Here is a 17,268-nt window from a genome sequence, read left to right on the forward strand (position 1 = left end):
GGGTCCTGCTATTTTACAGCCAAGGCTGCAGTTGGCCTACACTGCCGCCAGGGCACGCTGCTGGCTCACATCCAGCTTTCCATGCACAGGATTATGACTTCGAGAAGGGCTCCTCACCATCTAGGCATTTCCTAACCTTTATTTTTGCCAAGGTTCTTCCAATTCTTCCAAGGTGCAGAACTTTGCTTTTGTCTTTATTCAGTTTCATAATGTTCCTCTGAGCCCATTCCTCCAGCTTGTCTATCTGTCCCTCTGAATATCTGTTCTTTGAATGCCCTTGAATGCATCAAGTAGGATAAGACAAGATAAACTGCCATTATACATTCTTGTCGTGGTTTAAACCCAACCACAAACCTCTTTTGCTCACTCCCCCCCTTCTTGCCCTCCCCCTGCTTCTGGAGGGACGGAGAGGAGAATCAAAAAGAATGCAACTCCCACAGGTTGAGATAAGAACAGCCCAGTAACTAAGGTATAACACAAATCACTACTGCTACCACCAATAATAATAATGCTAAAGGAAATAACAAGAGGAAAGAATACAACACCTTAACACCAGCCAACCAATAACTCGCCCCACTCCCCCCAGCCAAGCACCGACTGATACCTCATCCAACCCTGCAGTCCCAACCCTTCCGGGTCACTCCAAGTTACATCCTGGGCATGACGTGCTGTGGTATGGAATACCTCTTTGGTCAGTTTGGGTCAGGTGTCCTGTCTCTGCTTCCTCCCGGCCTCCCCTCCTCCCTGGCAGAGCATGAGGCTCAGAAAGTCCTTGGCCAGACCAAACATTTGAGCAGCAACTGAAAACATCGGCGTTATCACCACTGCTCCAAGGCCAAAAGATCAAAACACAGCACTGTACTAGCTCCTAAGAAGGAGAAAAATGACTGCTGCTGCTCAAAACCAGGACAATTCTCTTAGAGGAAAAAGTTGTGATTTTTTAGTATTTGCCATTTCATAATAGATTAATTTTTAATAATGTAACGATGCATTCATACAATTGAATGATAATGTAAATGATAATGAAATATAATTCTGCTGGCAGTAAGTAAGCAGAAAACAAACAGAACAACCAAAGGACTACATTATAAACATTCTGTACAAAAAAACCCTGCCAAAACATGTTGTGGTATCCACAAACTTGTACACACAAAAATACTGTTGCCCAGAGGGAAGGAAAGAGAAGAGAACAAGGAAAGACTCTGCTGATTACAAAGCATCACATCTGGAGGCAATGGCTGTCCACCTCAGATGGGCATTGGTCTTCAGATGTGGAGGAAGCTGTAGAAGCAATCATTATGCATTCTTTCCTTGAAAGTCTACATCATCCTGATTTGTTGTTCAAGGAGCTGTTATATGTGTTAGGTGATCTTTCTTAACCCAACTCTCCTGCATCCTTGTGCTGAGATGATACAAACCTTAAAGAGAGATTAAAACACCCCCAGAAAACCCAGCTGAACTTCAGGAAGTGTAGAGGGGGGCAGACAATGAGAGCAGAAAGACTGCAAGTGATCCAAAGTCACCTCAGTGAGAGGAATGAACAGACCAAAAGCCTAAAAGGCAACCACAGCAGCTTTGGAGAGGTAAAGGAAGTACAGAGGTTGAGAGAGTCTCAGAATTCAGAGATATGTTACAGAGCCTGAGAGACTAGAAAAGAGCCTGCAAAAACCTCTGAAAAGACAGAGTAGTCTCAGAGATGGTAAGAAAATGGCAAAAAGCCTGCAAATGTGAAGGATAAAAAAGACTAGCCTCAGGTGGAAAAAAGTAGGCAAGAAAGACACCCAGAGCATAGAGTTGCCTTGGAGAGGTGAAAAAAAACCACAAAAAGCAAACAGAAAGAATGCTGAGAAAGCAGAGAGTAGTCTCACAGAGACCAAGAAAGAAGAAGAAATGTTGAGTCCAATGAGAACAGATGGTATGACTGGAGAGCCATAAAGTAGAAGTCAAACTAGAACAACCCCACTGCATGTACAGTATGTAGGGCAGGGAAGAAACAAGCAGATAGACTCAAAAAGCCTCTGAAGACAAGCAGAGTAGCTATCTGAGTGAGAGAGACCAACAGGGAGGAGTTTGAGGTAGGTTGAGAGGAGAGAGGAAGGAGCCTGTGGCAAAGCATGACCATGTCTCTTGACCTGTGGTCTTTAATAAAGAAGGCATTGAGCACTATTGGCTCAGGCATCAATCTCCAAGAAATGCAAATAAATAAACTCACTACCAGTTAGTTTGAACAGCTGACCACAACCCTTCAAGCCCAACAGTCCAGACAGTTACTCAGCCACTTTATCTGCCACGTATCCAAACCGTACCTCAACCATTTTCTATGGGGAACCGTGGCAAAGAGCTTGCTTAAGTCCAGGTGAACAACACTCACTGCTCTCCGCACATTTACACAGATAGTTGTCTCACTGTAGAAAGCTATGAGGGTGGATGGGCATAAATTGCCCTAGGTAAATCTAAGCTGTCTTTTCCCAGTCAGTTTCCTACCCTTTGTACAACTGGAAGCAGTTTCTGTGAGGAACTACTCTGCAGTCTTCCAGGGGCAGAGAGCAGGCTGATGAACCTGTAGTTCTCAGGGGGCATTTTCTTGCCTTTAAGGGGAGATGGCTGGGGGGAGAGAGGGTGTGCTATACGGCTCTTCAAATCATCAGGAACCTCCCCTGCTCACTAGAACCTCTCAAAGACATGAGCAGCTTTGTAGTGACTCTCATCAGCTCCCTCAGCACCACTGGGTGCATGTCAGGTGGACCCATGGACTGTTGCTTTCCATGTTCCTCACTAGTTTCAACTCCAGCTGAGCTTCGGGCTTTGCAGATTCCTCCCCACCACACCCAGGCAATGGCTTTATTCCTTCAGAGCAGCCCAGCCCCACTTCTGCTTCCCCTTTGCACTGTCAGCCTCCATCAAGAGTTCTCTGTTCATCCATACTGGCCTTCTGCCAGGCCTGGTAGACTTCCCACACGTAAAATGGCCCTTTCTTGTGCTTTGAGAAGGTTGTAGTAGCTACTGTTCTTTCTCCTGGGATTATTTTGGCCTCCGTACTTCTTTCTTCCCTCCTCCAAGGTTCCCTCCTCTGTTGCTCTTTATCCTCTATCCTTTTTTAGCAGTGTCATGGTTTAAACCAATCCACACAGGTCGTCCACTCACCCCCCCCCCGACCCTCCCCACTCCCGGAGGGATGGGGAGGAAAATCAGGAGAATGTAACTCCCACGGGTTGAGATAAGAACAACCCAGTAACTAAGGTATAACACAAACCACTGCTGCTACCACAAATGATAATATTGATAAGAGAAAATAACAAGAGAATACGATACCACCGCCGAACGAGTTCGACCCCCCCGAAGAGCCAGAGCCTGCCCCTTCCGGGTCACTTCCAGTTCCCCCTCCGGGCATGACGTGCTATGGTATGGAATACCTCTTTGGCTAGTTTGGGTCAGGTGTCCTGTCTCTGCTTCCTCCCGGCCTCCCTCGTCCCCAGCAGAGCATGAGACTCACAGAGTCCTTGGCCAGAATAAACATTACTTAGCAACAATTAAAAACAATCGGTATTATCAGCTCTCTGCCCAGGCTGGAAGTCAAAACACAGAGCTTGCACCAGTTACTAAGAAGGAGCAAAACGGCTCCTGGTAAACCCAGGACAAGCAGCTACATGCATACTCTGCTAGTGCTTTCAGAATCTCTGCTACTTTCTTGTTCTTGTTAAGGACTCTTGTGCATTCACTATGGTTATTTCAGGCTTTCTAGCAGTTTCTTTGGCTCTTTGAGGCTACTCTGTGCCCTCTGAGTCTTTTAAAGATTTTAGTTAATTTTCCATTCTTCGATGCTACTTTTCGAGGCACTTTCAAGCTTTCTGCCCTTGTTTTTTTTTGTCTTTTCTGAGGCCGCCTTTGGTACTACTGTATATTCTGGAGCTCCTTTAGTATCTCTGATACTATTTTGTTATCACTGAGCCTCTTTGGTATTCTCTGGGGTACCTTTTGCCTTGTCTGTTTCTATCTTGGCCTCTTGGACACTGATACATTTTGCTTCCTTAGGTACTTACAGGCTTTCTTCCCCTGAGGCTGCTTTATGTTCCTGAATACCTTTCAGACCCTGTTGCTTTGCTGGCTTCTGGTTGCCTCCATTGTTTTATCTGGGGATTTTTCAGACCATCTTCTACTTTCCTGGCATTTGGAGGGCTATTCTGTGATCTTTCTCTATATCAGTGCTTAATAAATTTTCATGGTTTCTGTGATGCTTTTCTGTGTCCTCTGCATGTCTTTCAAGCTCTCTAATACTTTGTCCTCTCTCCAACTATTCTATGTTCTCTGGGATATTTGCCTGTACTACCAGGCTGTCAAACACAATTTTCTGATCTTTGGGGATCTTTCACACTGATTTCTGTTTTACTAGAGTATTGTTCTGAATAAGGATGAGAGAGGATATTGGGGGGAGATTTTCAGAGATGCAAAAGCTTGGACTTCGACTGTCATGGAGTTGGAACAGATTTCTGTGCATCATCTTTTGGAATGTTTGTTGTCCCCTTTTGGTTTTGGTGGTAGTTGGAGTTACAAAAGAAATAAGCTCAAAGAGGCACCTTTTAAAAAATCCTTTATTTTTATATTATCCTAGTAAAAATCTTTTATATAAAGGCGAATGTAAGTATTGCATAGAAGAAACACTGGTGCAAACACCACCTGGTGGGAATGGCATGTTGTTTCTTAGTGTCTACTATTTACTGCACAACAGATAGCTAGCCCATAGGCAAACATCTCCAGGTTTCCCCATGCCAGCTACAGGATGAAGCTGCTTAACTCTGTGGAACAGAAGTTACATCAGAATTACATGTTCCCTATTCCATATTGCTCCCAAGAACCATCTGCTGGGAAAAGACCATTTTCCTCCTTGCCTTTTCTACACTTAACATTGCCCTCAAAAGACCATGAGGATCAGTTCCTCTGACTTTTGCTTGCACCCTTCCTATGAGATTGTATTACTTCATGCATACAAATGGGGGGTGGACACAGGATAGGAGAATTGGCCTAACATGACCACAGTCCAGGAACTCAATGCATGACATATAGAAGGCATCTTCTGTCATCCTGGAGACATTTGTGCCATTATCTTTATCATCTCACATGCTACTCAGCTATGGGCACTTCTTTTGAGTGCCATCCACCTGGGCTTCCTATAACTAACAGCCTTGGTACCACCAGGAGGGAACAGAATTCACTGCTATCACTTCAACAGCTTTCAAATAGAGCTTCTTCAAGCTGTTCTCCTGCTATGTCTCTGCCTAAGTTCTGCTGTAGCTTCCAAGCACGAAGCACAGTGAGACAGCGGGTATGCTACAGTCTGAAGGAACACCCAGAGAAACAGCACTTCCAGACATTTGAACTGTGCTTTCATGAATTAGAGATACAGAGAGGTATGCATTTATACAAATCAATAGTTGTGTATATTAAAAATACTTTTACTCAGTATCTGTTTTTATTTAAAAACATGCTAAAAACTTATATTTAAATAATCAGCGTGACATTTGGGGAAAACACACAGACAGCCACCCACTAGCATAAGCAAAAAAAGTGCATACATACATGAGCCAAAGCAAGCTCCCTTTGACCAGTTTACAGGACAGTTAGTGCCTTCTCTAACAAACTGACTGACACAGACTCACGCTTTCCAGAGCTGTTTTTTGTCACCTGGAAAATGGCATTACTTTCCTGCTCCTTTCAGGATGTCTGTCATCACCTCCCACATCAGAGAGTCAGGTAGAGACACAAATTAGCCCTGCTCTTGACTTCCTTCCTGTAGGTGGCTTCACGGAGATGTACATATGAAGCTTTTGTAACTGTCTCAATACTGTGCTTAAAATAGCAAAAGTAGTCATTAAAAAAAGATTTCAGGATCTATGCTGCTAGATCATGAAATGGAATGAAGCATTCTAGAAAAATAAGTTTGAATGGAAGGCAAAGTAGCTGAGTTTGCAACTACGCAATTCATCTCTGAGTTACTCATAAACATTTTTTATTTCCTTATTAATTTCACTAATATATTTTTACCATTTTTTGTACAAAACTGACTGCAGATTAAAATTTAAGATGTGGCAGGTACCACTGTGCGACCAAAAAGGACAGAGATGATGATCCTGCTCAGGCCTGCACCCAGCTCTTTTTGAACACCAGAGAAAGCTAGAGAAAGCTAAGCACCTCTGCCCAAAGAGAGAATGCAGTGGAGCCATCAGATGAAAATTGTCCTGTCTTTTCTTGCAAAAATGGGAATGCATTTTAGCAACTTCGGATACAGTCTTACGCGTAGCAGCAGGTACAGTGGGCATCAAAGCCCCTTATTCAACATGGAACATCCATCTCCAGTAGGGCTCAGATGCTCCTGGTCCCAATTTTTGTTAGAAATGCAAGTAAAACTGGATTCAGTTTCTGTGCTTTCCCTCTGCTTCTTCCCTGATTCTTTCAAAGGCAATCCAGTTGAAATAGCTGAACCCATACGGCATTGTCTGCTTCAGTGGGAAACAGCCCTGTGAAACTTTGGGCATTGTGCTCCTATGGGCAAGGGCCATACTCTCAGAACAGTAATCATCTTCTTCAGATTAATCTCTGTCTCCCACACATTCACACTCCTTCCTGTCACACTGATTTCACAGGAACTTAAAAAAGTGACACATAGGCCATGCAAAACACTGTTGCTGCGAGATGCATGCAGGACCTACTAGGAAAATAAATGGGACTAAAAACTCCCAGATATGAAACAGCTGTTTCAGCCCACAAGGCTGAATGACACAATGCAAATTATATCTTTTAAGAGTTTAAAGTATAAATATTCAAACTGGACATTAAAAAAACTTGTTTACCAGAGGAGCAGTTTGACATGTTATGGCTCTGAAAGGCACAAAATCTCCATCCTCTACAGGTTCTTAAACTCAGTCCAATAATTTCATTATAAGCCCCATTTCACATAGATGACAGTAACCCTTTGAGAGTGACACTGGTTAAGGTAACCTCTGAAGGTCACTTCTGACTGCTGCTAATACAAAAAACAGTGTTTTCAGACCAGTGGAGAGCCCTGACTGGAGTTAAATAAGAACATCCTCTGAGCCTTTCCTTCTTGTTTCACAAAACTTCAAAAACCTGGAACAAAGGGTAAAATGGGGGCTGCTTGCAATGAAGCAGCATTAAAACTACAGAAATATATGTTTAAGTTTTCTAACAGGAATGTTGGTAAAAATATGCATTGCAGTGAACTCTGCACTATACCACTGGATGGACTTCGCAGTCCATCAGCAAAAACCAGTTCTGTACTGAAGATGTGACGACCCATACTACCTGTGAGTTCTGTTTTGGAAATTGCCCTTTTCCTGCATCATCTGGTCACTATTAATCAAACCATCTTTTCCAGCTCAGGGAGACAGCTGTCATCTGCCTGAGGAGACCCCTTCCATGAAGGGCACAGCATGACAATGTTGCCATCAAACTGCCATCCCCTTCCCTCATATCCAGCAGCATGCCATGCCTTGGGCAAACTTTTTGAAACAGACATCGCAATTGTGAAATCTGTTGCCAACTAGCCAGTAGGCCAGACTGCAGTCTCTTTCCTTCATGTCAGGGAGCAGTGACTTGCTTAGTTAGTACTTTCAGCTTTCATAGTAGCATGATATCAAAGCAGCCAGACACTGCTTTGGGTGAGTAAAGGCATTGGAACTTTGCCTTACAGGAGTAGGAAGTTCACCATCTGGTCCAACGGAAAGGCATTGCATTCCATCTGAGGATGTAACAAAGGTGGCTCCTTTGTTACAGTAAGGACATCAAGACCATGGTAAAAGGTAGATGATGCCTCCCCATGGACTTAAAAAAAGTTATGTCTTTATTTGCTTGCACTGTCAACTTTGAAAAACATGCCCTCTAGAGATCGCACAGTGATTCCCAAATTAATGTACAATAAATGTGTAAAACCAAACCCAGTAAGAAGTTATAAGTCAGGCTACTAAACTCTAAGCTATATCCATCATAATAATCATCATCATCATTATCATAATAAAAAAGTATACACCATAAGGTACAAGAAGCTGCAAAGCAAAGCAGCTCCAATTCCTAGGACTCTCAGAGTGGCTTTTCTGAGTCTTCCAGTAAATTAGGCAGGAGGGTTGAAAACTTAATGGAAGACTTTGAAGACTTCTGCCTTGAAGTTGAACACATGTACTTTTTGCACATACAGCATGGATTAGTAGAGCAAAACATTTTCTTAACGTTAAGAACCATTCTTATGATTTTGTGTAGAAAATCCATAGTTTTGGGGAGTTTCCCCTGTCTTTGGCAAATAAATGGCAAATGTGAAAGACAAAAATGAGTCAACAAGTTGTGGTAATAACTGGACAAATAACAACAAAGTAGATCAGTCAGTGGGATGGATTCCTTCAGCAGGGCTAGGCTTGGTACTCTGTCATTCCTTTTATTCATTTTTATGATGAGACAGAAGGGTTGATGTGATAATTAATGTTTCAGAGGCTTTAGGCATCATATTTTTTGCCAGTCCTGTGAATCTGCTGGAAGAGTGTCATGGAGAAGGCCATGCCAAGAATCTGAAGGGAAACAAACAATAAAAGCTTCAGTATGGTGAGGCTGCTAAATCTTCACTGCCACCTCTGTTCATTCTCCAGCTTTAAAAGTCATTCTACACTAGCTGTATTTCTCAAGTTTCAGTACTGATCAGTAAACTTGGATGTATGTTGGTCAGGCACATGGTGATGTCTGGAGATGCATCTGTCAGAGCACAGATGGAGGCAAAAAGCTCTCAGGGCTCTTTGTCATACATACAACAATTTTTCAGAATATACATATGAGTCACTCTTCTTTTTCACCCAACAACTTGTGCTTGTTTAGCCAGATAACTGAAATGTGACTGAAATATCAGATTCAGGTATTCTCCCTGCAAAGTACAACAGTGATACAATAACCTCAAAATCTTAACAGATTATGATGGTACTTCTGCATTTCTTCTTTAAAACACATTAACCTACTCAGTGGCTATGAATTTACTAATTTTGGCAACTTCTAGAACTTTCTTCCAAATTTAAAAAAACCCATTTCCCTAAGGGGCAGTGTAACAAATGGCTAAAAATGGGAACCTCAGTGGTGTTCTGAAGCCAAAAGGCAGGTAAGCAAAACCCCACTGTAGCATGCCTTCTTTGTGGGACTGACTGACCCGCTTCCTTTCTGAACAGATGGCCATACATGAACTCACAGAACAAATCTGTAATTTTTGAAATCATGATCAAACTCAAAGTGGTTGAGTACCACTTTTCACAGAGCAGAATCAACAATGCCGACGGCAAATCAAAGGCATGTTGACAAACATCATACCGGCATTACCTGCATTATGAGGATGCATATCCCGATCGAACCAAGGACATGCTTATTCTCATCGAACCAGGTCATAACTCTCTCATAACATCCCTGAAACAATGAAAGAAGAAAATTGAAATCCCAAGGTCGCATCTTCTTTCTTATGCATTCTGTCTGTTTTCTTCCTTCCCATGCCTCCCTAACCCTTGACCAGGGCAAAAGCAAGACTTACCGTTTTCCACACCAGTTCGGTAGAGTTCCGTCCACAGTCTTGGGAGTTTTCCGTACAACATCGATCTGGGACAGTGTTTTCTCCCAGCACTGGGTACCAATCCGTAAAGTCATTCACACCACAGCATTTCATCTGTAGCAAAAATAAGGATTCATCAAATAACTTAAGTAGCACAATTCATGAATCATGCACAACTGCAGACTTTTACTGCCACTAAACAACTGTATTTTCAAAAGGGCTGCCAAAACAGTTTTGTATGTTAAAGTGCTTTGTGCTCAGTGATCACTAAAATCAAACACTTAACGACATGTAGGAAAAAAACGAACAAAAATAATGGTCCCATGCCCAAGGTATGTTAGTCTTCTTGTTACAGATACATGAACCCAAACACCAAAACATTAGGTAATCTGCCACAAGTGCTGAACAGCAAAAGCCTAGCTGCCAAGGCTGCAGTTCTACCTATGCAGATTTTGCCGCTTCTCTGTTTTAGATAATTTCTGCGCTTGTGGTTGGCACAGAGAATCTCAGAGAAAGGTAAGCATCTTTCACCTTATAGAGTACACTTTGATACTGGATTTCACCATACTCCCTGGATGCTCAAGAGTGCAAAATCAGAAATCAAAGTCTGATTTAGCCATCTTTTAGCCTTGGCACAAATGCCAAAGTCAACAGACTGCAGCAACATTTCTGGACAAATTGTGGGGTTTTGTTTGTTTCTTTGTTTCTTTTTTTTGTTTGTTTGTTTTGGTTTTTGTGTGCAGTTTTTTTGGTTTTGGGGTTTTTTTTGACTGGATGGTTGTTTTTTGGGTTTGGGGTTTTTTGTTTTGGTTGGTTGGTTGGTTTTGGTTTTTTATTGAGAAAATATGTTACCTCTGCTTGAATGATATTCCATGCATTTTTCAGTCCAACATTATTTTCTGAATTGTATAGCTTCATACCTTCCTTCAAATCTTTCTTTGCACTTTCACTGACCTGCATGATGTAGAAAATACAGAAAGTCAATGCACTGCAGTTCAGAGAGAAGGACCAAATGGTACAGACTTGCATAGAGAATGTATCCTTCTCACTTTCTCTCACCACAAACTTAACATGGGTAGAAGAGCTCTATCATAGCTTCAAGACTCTCAAAAGTCAGTGGGACCTTTCAGCACCTGCCAAATCCTAGTTTCTCCCTCAGATTGCAAAATACTGGATTAATTCTCATGAGATAGGAGACCAAATAGCATCCCCTCTACTAAGAGACCACCAGTCATCATCTGATCCAAACTAACTGAAAAGTCATCAGCAGAAATCTGCTGACATTAATTTTGCTAGAGAGAGCTGTTGGCAATACCACACAGCAGCCTCTCCTGCCTGTAACTTATGGCCTACTTTAATTTGCTGACATCATAAAACCAGAGTTTTATGAAACCTCTCAAGCTTAATATAGTTATTCCCTGCACAAGTTCAGGCAGGCTATAGTAAATGGCCCATACAAAATCAATTGAAAAAGAATATTATTATTGCTCTCCTTGTGGCGACAGGCTTGTAGAATTTATGATTTTCAAATGTGCTCTTCTTTCCATAGTGGAGAAAGTTGGAATGCTTAGCAGGAGATCCGAGATGTCCCATTTCTTGTATGAATTTCAGTCTGAGCGTGGAGTCCTGGATGCAGGATGGCTCTGACAGCAGTGAGCTGGCAGCAGGGAAAGGATTATGGGTCCTGCCATAAGGTCTTTGACATCCCATTCAAAATTACGAGTTCATCCTAGCTCCCTGAAAGTGGCAGGCATCATGACAATGTGGGAAGAGATACAACTCTGGTAGTATCTCTGTTTTAAAATCAGTCTGGACATGCTCAGACTGTAAGGCTCTGTCTTGTGTTTAACAGAGTTCTCCAGTTCCCTGAGGATTTTTCCAGTCTTGCCTATCTGATAGGCCAGCCAGTTTTTCCTACTTAACTTAGTCTGTACTAGACAGCAGATTCCTACAGATGGGCTTTATGAGAAGCTGCCTCTTGATCCCTGTCAAACTCTTTAGGACTGACCAGCCAAATGAGAGAGCTGGTGGCATCTGTAATAGCCTATGAATATTCCAGGCCCCTCTCCTCCAGTACTGTTCCAGGGTTGGCCCTAAGGAGCTAACAAGGTTTTAAGCAGGATGTCTCACAACTCAGGTCCACAAGATGATTAGCTTCTTGCAGAAGCTAATCACACAGCTGGGTTGAAGCCTATTTCAGCTGTTAGGAGAAGACTAAAAGGGAGGCCCTGGATTATGGTTTTATTTCAGGGAGGAAATTGTAAAGCTCAGAGGGTTCTTCTCTCCTGTTTGCCCTCTTTATCACTTACTTTTCTCCCTGCAGAAGCAGCTTACATAAACCAGCCCAGATCTCAAGGTTAAACCTTCACCAAAGTGAAGAGCAAGGAGAGCCCACATATCTCCATCAAACGAAAACAAACTGAACCTAGTTTACATGCTAGCACAGATAAATAATCTATATGGCATATTTGCTTACCTTGTCCATATAAACAAAGAACAAAATGAGTAGAATCAGCTCTGCCAGGAGAATTATCAGCAAAATGATGAAAAACTAGAACAAAGAAAAAACAGACAGCGTATACACACTTGCCAACTAGAGAGCAAACCTGGGGCTGCTAGAAACTCTGAAGACTATTGGTCTTGTCCTCTAAACCTTTCTTGAACTGCAAGGAGGATTTCAAACTATTTGAAAGTTTACAAACCTGCAAAGTTTGATTTCAAACTATTCAGGCATATTGATACTTCATGCCACTAAAACTTCTGTAGGTTTCACATGACAAAGCTCACTTGCATTCTTTAAGTCTTAGGTTTGGCCTTACTCCTGGTTTGCAAGTTTCAGCAATGCTTTTTTTTTTTTTGACTGTTGTCAGAGCACACAGCCCTGATTGACAGTCGATTTCCTTCATGCAGCCTACAGAACAGATGCTAAACCCATTACCACAAAGATCAATGAGATGTACCTCAGGTAGGCTTTAACTACAGGTACTTAGTTGCCTGTTGAAACAGTTTTTATACTACTCAGCTCTTCTATTCCCAACTCTCTGTAGCTGAAGTACCTCTGCAAGGGCATCCCAAGTGTGAGCTTCAGTAGTTTCTCACTATTTTTCATGCCCACTAGTTGCCTTTATGTGCTAGTGGACTGCCACATAAGTATGGCATCCTCCACAAAGACACTGGGGGAGGTGTAACATACAGTGCAGCACACTCTCCAGTTGGAACCTGTGATAGTCAGGATAGCATAAAAAGACTTTCGCAGAACCTTGTAAGAATATTGTCCTGGTTTTGGCTAGGGTGGATTTATTTTCTTCCTAACAGCTGGTGCAATGCTGTGCTTTGGCTTCAGTCTGGGAACAATGCTGATAACACACTGATGTTTTAGTTGTTGCTCAGTAGCACCCTAGTCAAGGAATTTTCAGTCTGTCACACTCTGCCAGTGAGGAGGGGCACAAGAAACTGGGAGGGAGCAGAGCCAGGACAGCTGGCCGAAACTAGCCAAAGGGATATTCCATACCATAAAATGTCATGCTCAGTGTATAAACTAGGGGGAAGTTAGCCAGAAGGGGCCAATTGCTGCTTGGGAACAAGCTGAGCATCAGTCACTGAGTGGTAAGCAATTGTACTGTGCATTACTTGTGGTTTTTGGTTGGGAGGGGGGCTATCCTTTGTCTCTAGTAGTACTAGTAGTATTGTTATGTTATGTTATAATAGTATTAATATTTTACTTTATCTAAATTATTAAACTGTCCTTATCTCAACGTACAGGTTTTTACCTTTTTTCCAATTCTCTTACCCATCCCACTGTGAGAGGGGAAATGAGTGAGTGTCTGCATGGTACTTAGCTGCTAACTGGGCTTAAAACATGACAAATGTAAACACTCTTAAAACAAACAAACCAAAATTACAGTTTAGGTGGATAAACAACATTACTATTCTCTGTTTGCTTTCCTTTCTGTACAACATAGAAAACCAAGCGGCAGACAGCAAAAACCAGTGCTAGTTTGTCCTCCAGTTTAATTCTCTGAGGTGGTCTAAGGAATGCACCCTGCCTGTTTCACAACACCATGTAAGGGAGACTTTTACACATGAAAACCTCATATGCTCCTTTATGTCGGAACACCTGTGATTCATAAGCTGTGACTGAATTGGAAGCAGTCTACTTTGAAAGTCCTCCTCTCACTTTCTGCCACAATACCTCTCTCCTTGGGGTGAGAAAAAGCATAATGAAGCCTCCTGAGTTTATGCAAGAGGAGTGACCCACACTGTGTTTTCTGAGAGCAGTTCCTGATCTCTGTGCTTCAGTGCTGGACAGGATCAGATTTGGGTGTTGGGTTTTTTTTCCCTATTGGCAAACCCTGGCAGAGACCACGACTTAACTTTGGGTCAGATGGTTTCCACCAACCTCTGACAAAGGCCTTAAATAAAAGCAAAGTAGAAAATAGCCATGAAAGGCTTTGAGTGGCATCCAAAAGCAACTGCGCTTAAGATTTTTCAGTAGATTACTCTACCAGACCTTCCCAAAAGGGTTATCCAGGTTGACCCTACAGTTCATGTTTAAGCATTCAGAGGTAACTGGCAGCAGTATTTGCTCTGCTATCTAATACATTATGGCACATAGTACCAAGGATACACTTGCTAATACACCAGTTATACCACTGTGACCAAAGCTATGGGATGTCATATTGCAAGCATATAGAAGACTGAAAGCCAAAGGCAACATTATAGTGATCCACAAGACTATTTTGCACTGGTCATTCAAATAAAATAACAAAGCAGCAGTCACAGGTCTTAGTGAAAAGAAGTCATGATGTCTTACACTCAACAGGAGGCACTTGTTTTCCTTGATAGCACCTAGGCAGCCCAGAAAGCCCGTCACCATGATGACTGTACCAATGGCAATGACTAGGTTGGCAGCTGAAAGCGACGGAAAGCTGGGAGAAAACGTGGCGAAGTTTCCTTGTGACACTGACAGCCAGATGCCAACACCCAGCAGTCCACAGCCACATAACTGCAAAAATATAAACAAAAGAAAGGTTTTAGCATTAAAACAAATGGAACTGGGTCCTTCCCCACACTCTGAAAAGAAAGAATTTCTCAAGCAAATTCTCAGGTAACTGTTCTGCAGTAGTGCTCACACTGGCTTGGTGATGAAACAAAGTGAAACTGAGTGGGTTTACTTAGACTTGGTCGTGTAACCTGCACTTCTAAATCTTTTGAGTAAAAGCCACTGGATGGCAGAATTCTCTTTTGAAAGACTCAGCACATGAAACCAGGGCTACCCACTGATCACCCAACAGCCCAACCCAATGCAATTTTTCTGTAGGAAAATAAAACACCATTATTCAAAAGATTGTTCCATTTAGCTTATTTCTGCAGTCATCTACAATGTCTCAGAGTATCCAGCCCCATATTTCCTCATCATAAGACAGGCAAGGAATTATTCTGGAGATAATTACAATTAGTAGCATCATTTCAATAAATATTTGTCATAAAACGCCCAGTCTCAGTGGCCAGGTTGGATTTTAATATGAGTTCCCAACACCTTTACTGTTGGTTATCAGTGTTAACTGTCTCAAAAATCAGATTTCTAGGTTTATTATCCACAGGAAGCTCCACTTCTGCTACTCTCTGTCTGTGAGAGAACCTGAAGGAAATGCAAAGCTTCTAGATCAAATTCACTTTGATTCTCATTCTTAACAATACTATGCCTGGTTAAAGAAATAAGGTTTCCTACCCTAAATCACAGGGTCCATCTTTAGAAAAAAGGCCAAGTGTTGCACTACACAGGGCCTAAAAGGTGGCCATATGGCAGTACTTGCTCAAAGTGGCTGTTACACAATTTCCCATCTGATCTGTGATCACTGGCAGTGAAATCAATAGTAGGAGTTAGCTGCACTTTCATTAAATTTGTGAGCTACTATTACAATCTCCTGCCAAATCTAGCCTCTAGTGACAGGAGAAATTCATAGAATCCTAGAATGGTTTGGGTTGGAAGGGATCAGTTCCAACTGCCCAGGCTTAGGCAGGGGTACCTTAAACTAGGTCAGGTTGCCCAAGGCTCCGTCCCACCTGGCCTTGAACACTGCCAGGGATGGGGCAGCCACAACTTCTCTGAGCAACCTGTGCCAGTGTCTCACCACCCTCATAGTAAAGAATATTTTCCCAATGCCTAATCTAAATCTACCCTCTTTCAGTTTAAAACCATCTCCCCTTGTCCTGTCACTATGTGCCCTTGTAAAAAACCCCTCTCGTGCCCTTGTAAGAAATCTCTGTGAAAAATTTCTTGTAGGCACACTTTAGGGTACTGAAAAGCTGCTATAAGGTCTCACTGGAGCCTTCTCTTCTCCAGGCTTAACAAGCCCAACTCCCCCAGCCTGTGTCCATGGGAGAGGTGCTCCTGCCCTCCGATCATCAATGTGGCCCTCCTCTGGACTTGCTCAAGCAGGTCCACATCCCTCTTGTATTGCAGGCTCCAGATCTGGATGCATTACTCCAGGTGGGGTCTCATGAGAGCAGAGTAGAGGGGCAGGATCACCTCCTTCAACCTGCTGGTCACGTTTCTTTTGATGCAGCCCAGGATGCGGTTGGCTTTCTGGGCTGTGAGCGCACACTGAAGCCAGCTCATGTTCAGTTTCTCATCGACCAACACCCCCAAGTCCTTCTCTGCAGGGCTGCTCTGAATCTCTTCTCTGCCCACCTTGTAGTTGTGCCTGGGATTTCCCTGACCGAGGTGTAGGACCTTGCACTTGGCTTGGTTGAACTTCATGAGGCTGGCATTGGCCCACCTCTCCAGTGTGTCAAAGTCCCTCTGGATGGCATCCCATCCCTCCAGCGTTATCAACCGAACCTCACAGCTTGGTGTGGTGAGGGCTTGCTGACAGTACACTCAATCCCACTGTCAAAGATGTTGAACAGGATCAGTCCCAATACCAACCCCTGACAGACACCATTTGTCACTGGTCTCCACTTGAATATCAGGCTGTTGACCACAACTCTCTGAGTGCAACCATCCAGCCAGTTCCTTATCCTGAGTGGTCCATCTGTTAAATCCAGGCCTCTCCAATTTAAAGACAAGGATGACATGCAGGACAGTGTCAAATACCTTGCACAAGTCTAGGTAAATTCATATCACCTTCATTGGGAGGCTGACTGGAGGCCAGAGCCATCCCACCCACCTCAGAGTGTTTTGCTCCAATTTACTTGGAGCGCTGCAAGGGAAAACTGAAACAGTACCTAATCTTTACTCACTCCCAAAGCTGCTGGTAGTCACAGGTCAACAGTGAGGAACAAGAGTAATAAAAGTTCCTGCCATCTATCATGTTTGCCACACCAGGGCACCCCACTGTGCTTGCATAAACTTACAACTTCTACTCAAATGGAAACTCAAGGTCAGAGAACAGTACCTGCACTAAAATAGGGTTCAGTCCTGCCCTGTGAGGAACACCATTCTGGCATGATGAAGAGTAACAGACCTAACTTTTTGGGAAAATACCCCTACTCTGCCTGAGCTGATTTTACCAGCAAGGAAGATAGTTCAGGGTAAAACTGGCTTAGTTTTCATAGAATCATAGAATGGTTGAGTTGGAAAGGCCCTTAAGAACATCCAGTTCCAACCCCGTGCCATGGGCAGGGACACCTCACCCTAGGCCATGTCACCCAAGGCTCTGTTCAACCTGGCATTGAACACT

General features: G+C 43.0%; 1 protein-coding gene across 7 annotated transcripts in view; it reads right to left on the reverse strand.

Moving 5' to 3' along the window:
* Window positions 1-4,571: 4,571 nt before the first annotated feature.
* Window positions 4,572-17,268, reverse strand: part of TSPAN9 (tetraspanin 9) — a 164,302-nt gene continuing 151,605 nt past the window's right edge. For all 7 annotated transcript variants that reach the window (XM_065674900.1, XM_065674908.1, XM_065674864.1 and 4 more), the window contains 6 exons: window positions 14,397-14,588; window positions 12,060-12,134; window positions 10,436-10,537; window positions 9,566-9,697; window positions 9,361-9,444; window positions 4,572-8,570 (listed from right to left, as the gene is read on the reverse strand). In XM_065674900.1, coding sequence (XP_065530972.1) covers window positions 8,499-8,570; window positions 9,361-9,444; window positions 9,566-9,697; window positions 10,436-10,537; window positions 12,060-12,134; window positions 14,397-14,459 — 528 coding nt within the window. In that variant the 5' untranslated portion in view covers window positions 14,460-14,588 and the 3' untranslated portion in view covers window positions 4,572-8,498. The remainder of the gene's footprint in view (window positions 8,571-9,360; window positions 9,445-9,565; window positions 9,698-10,435; window positions 10,538-12,059; window positions 12,135-14,396; window positions 14,589-17,268) is intronic.

This window comes from Lathamus discolor, chromosome 1, assembly GCF_037157495.1.
Source record: "Lathamus discolor isolate bLatDis1 chromosome 1, bLatDis1.hap1, whole genome shotgun sequence".
Lineage (NCBI taxonomy): Eukaryota > Metazoa > Chordata > Aves > Psittaciformes > Psittacidae > Lathamus > Lathamus discolor.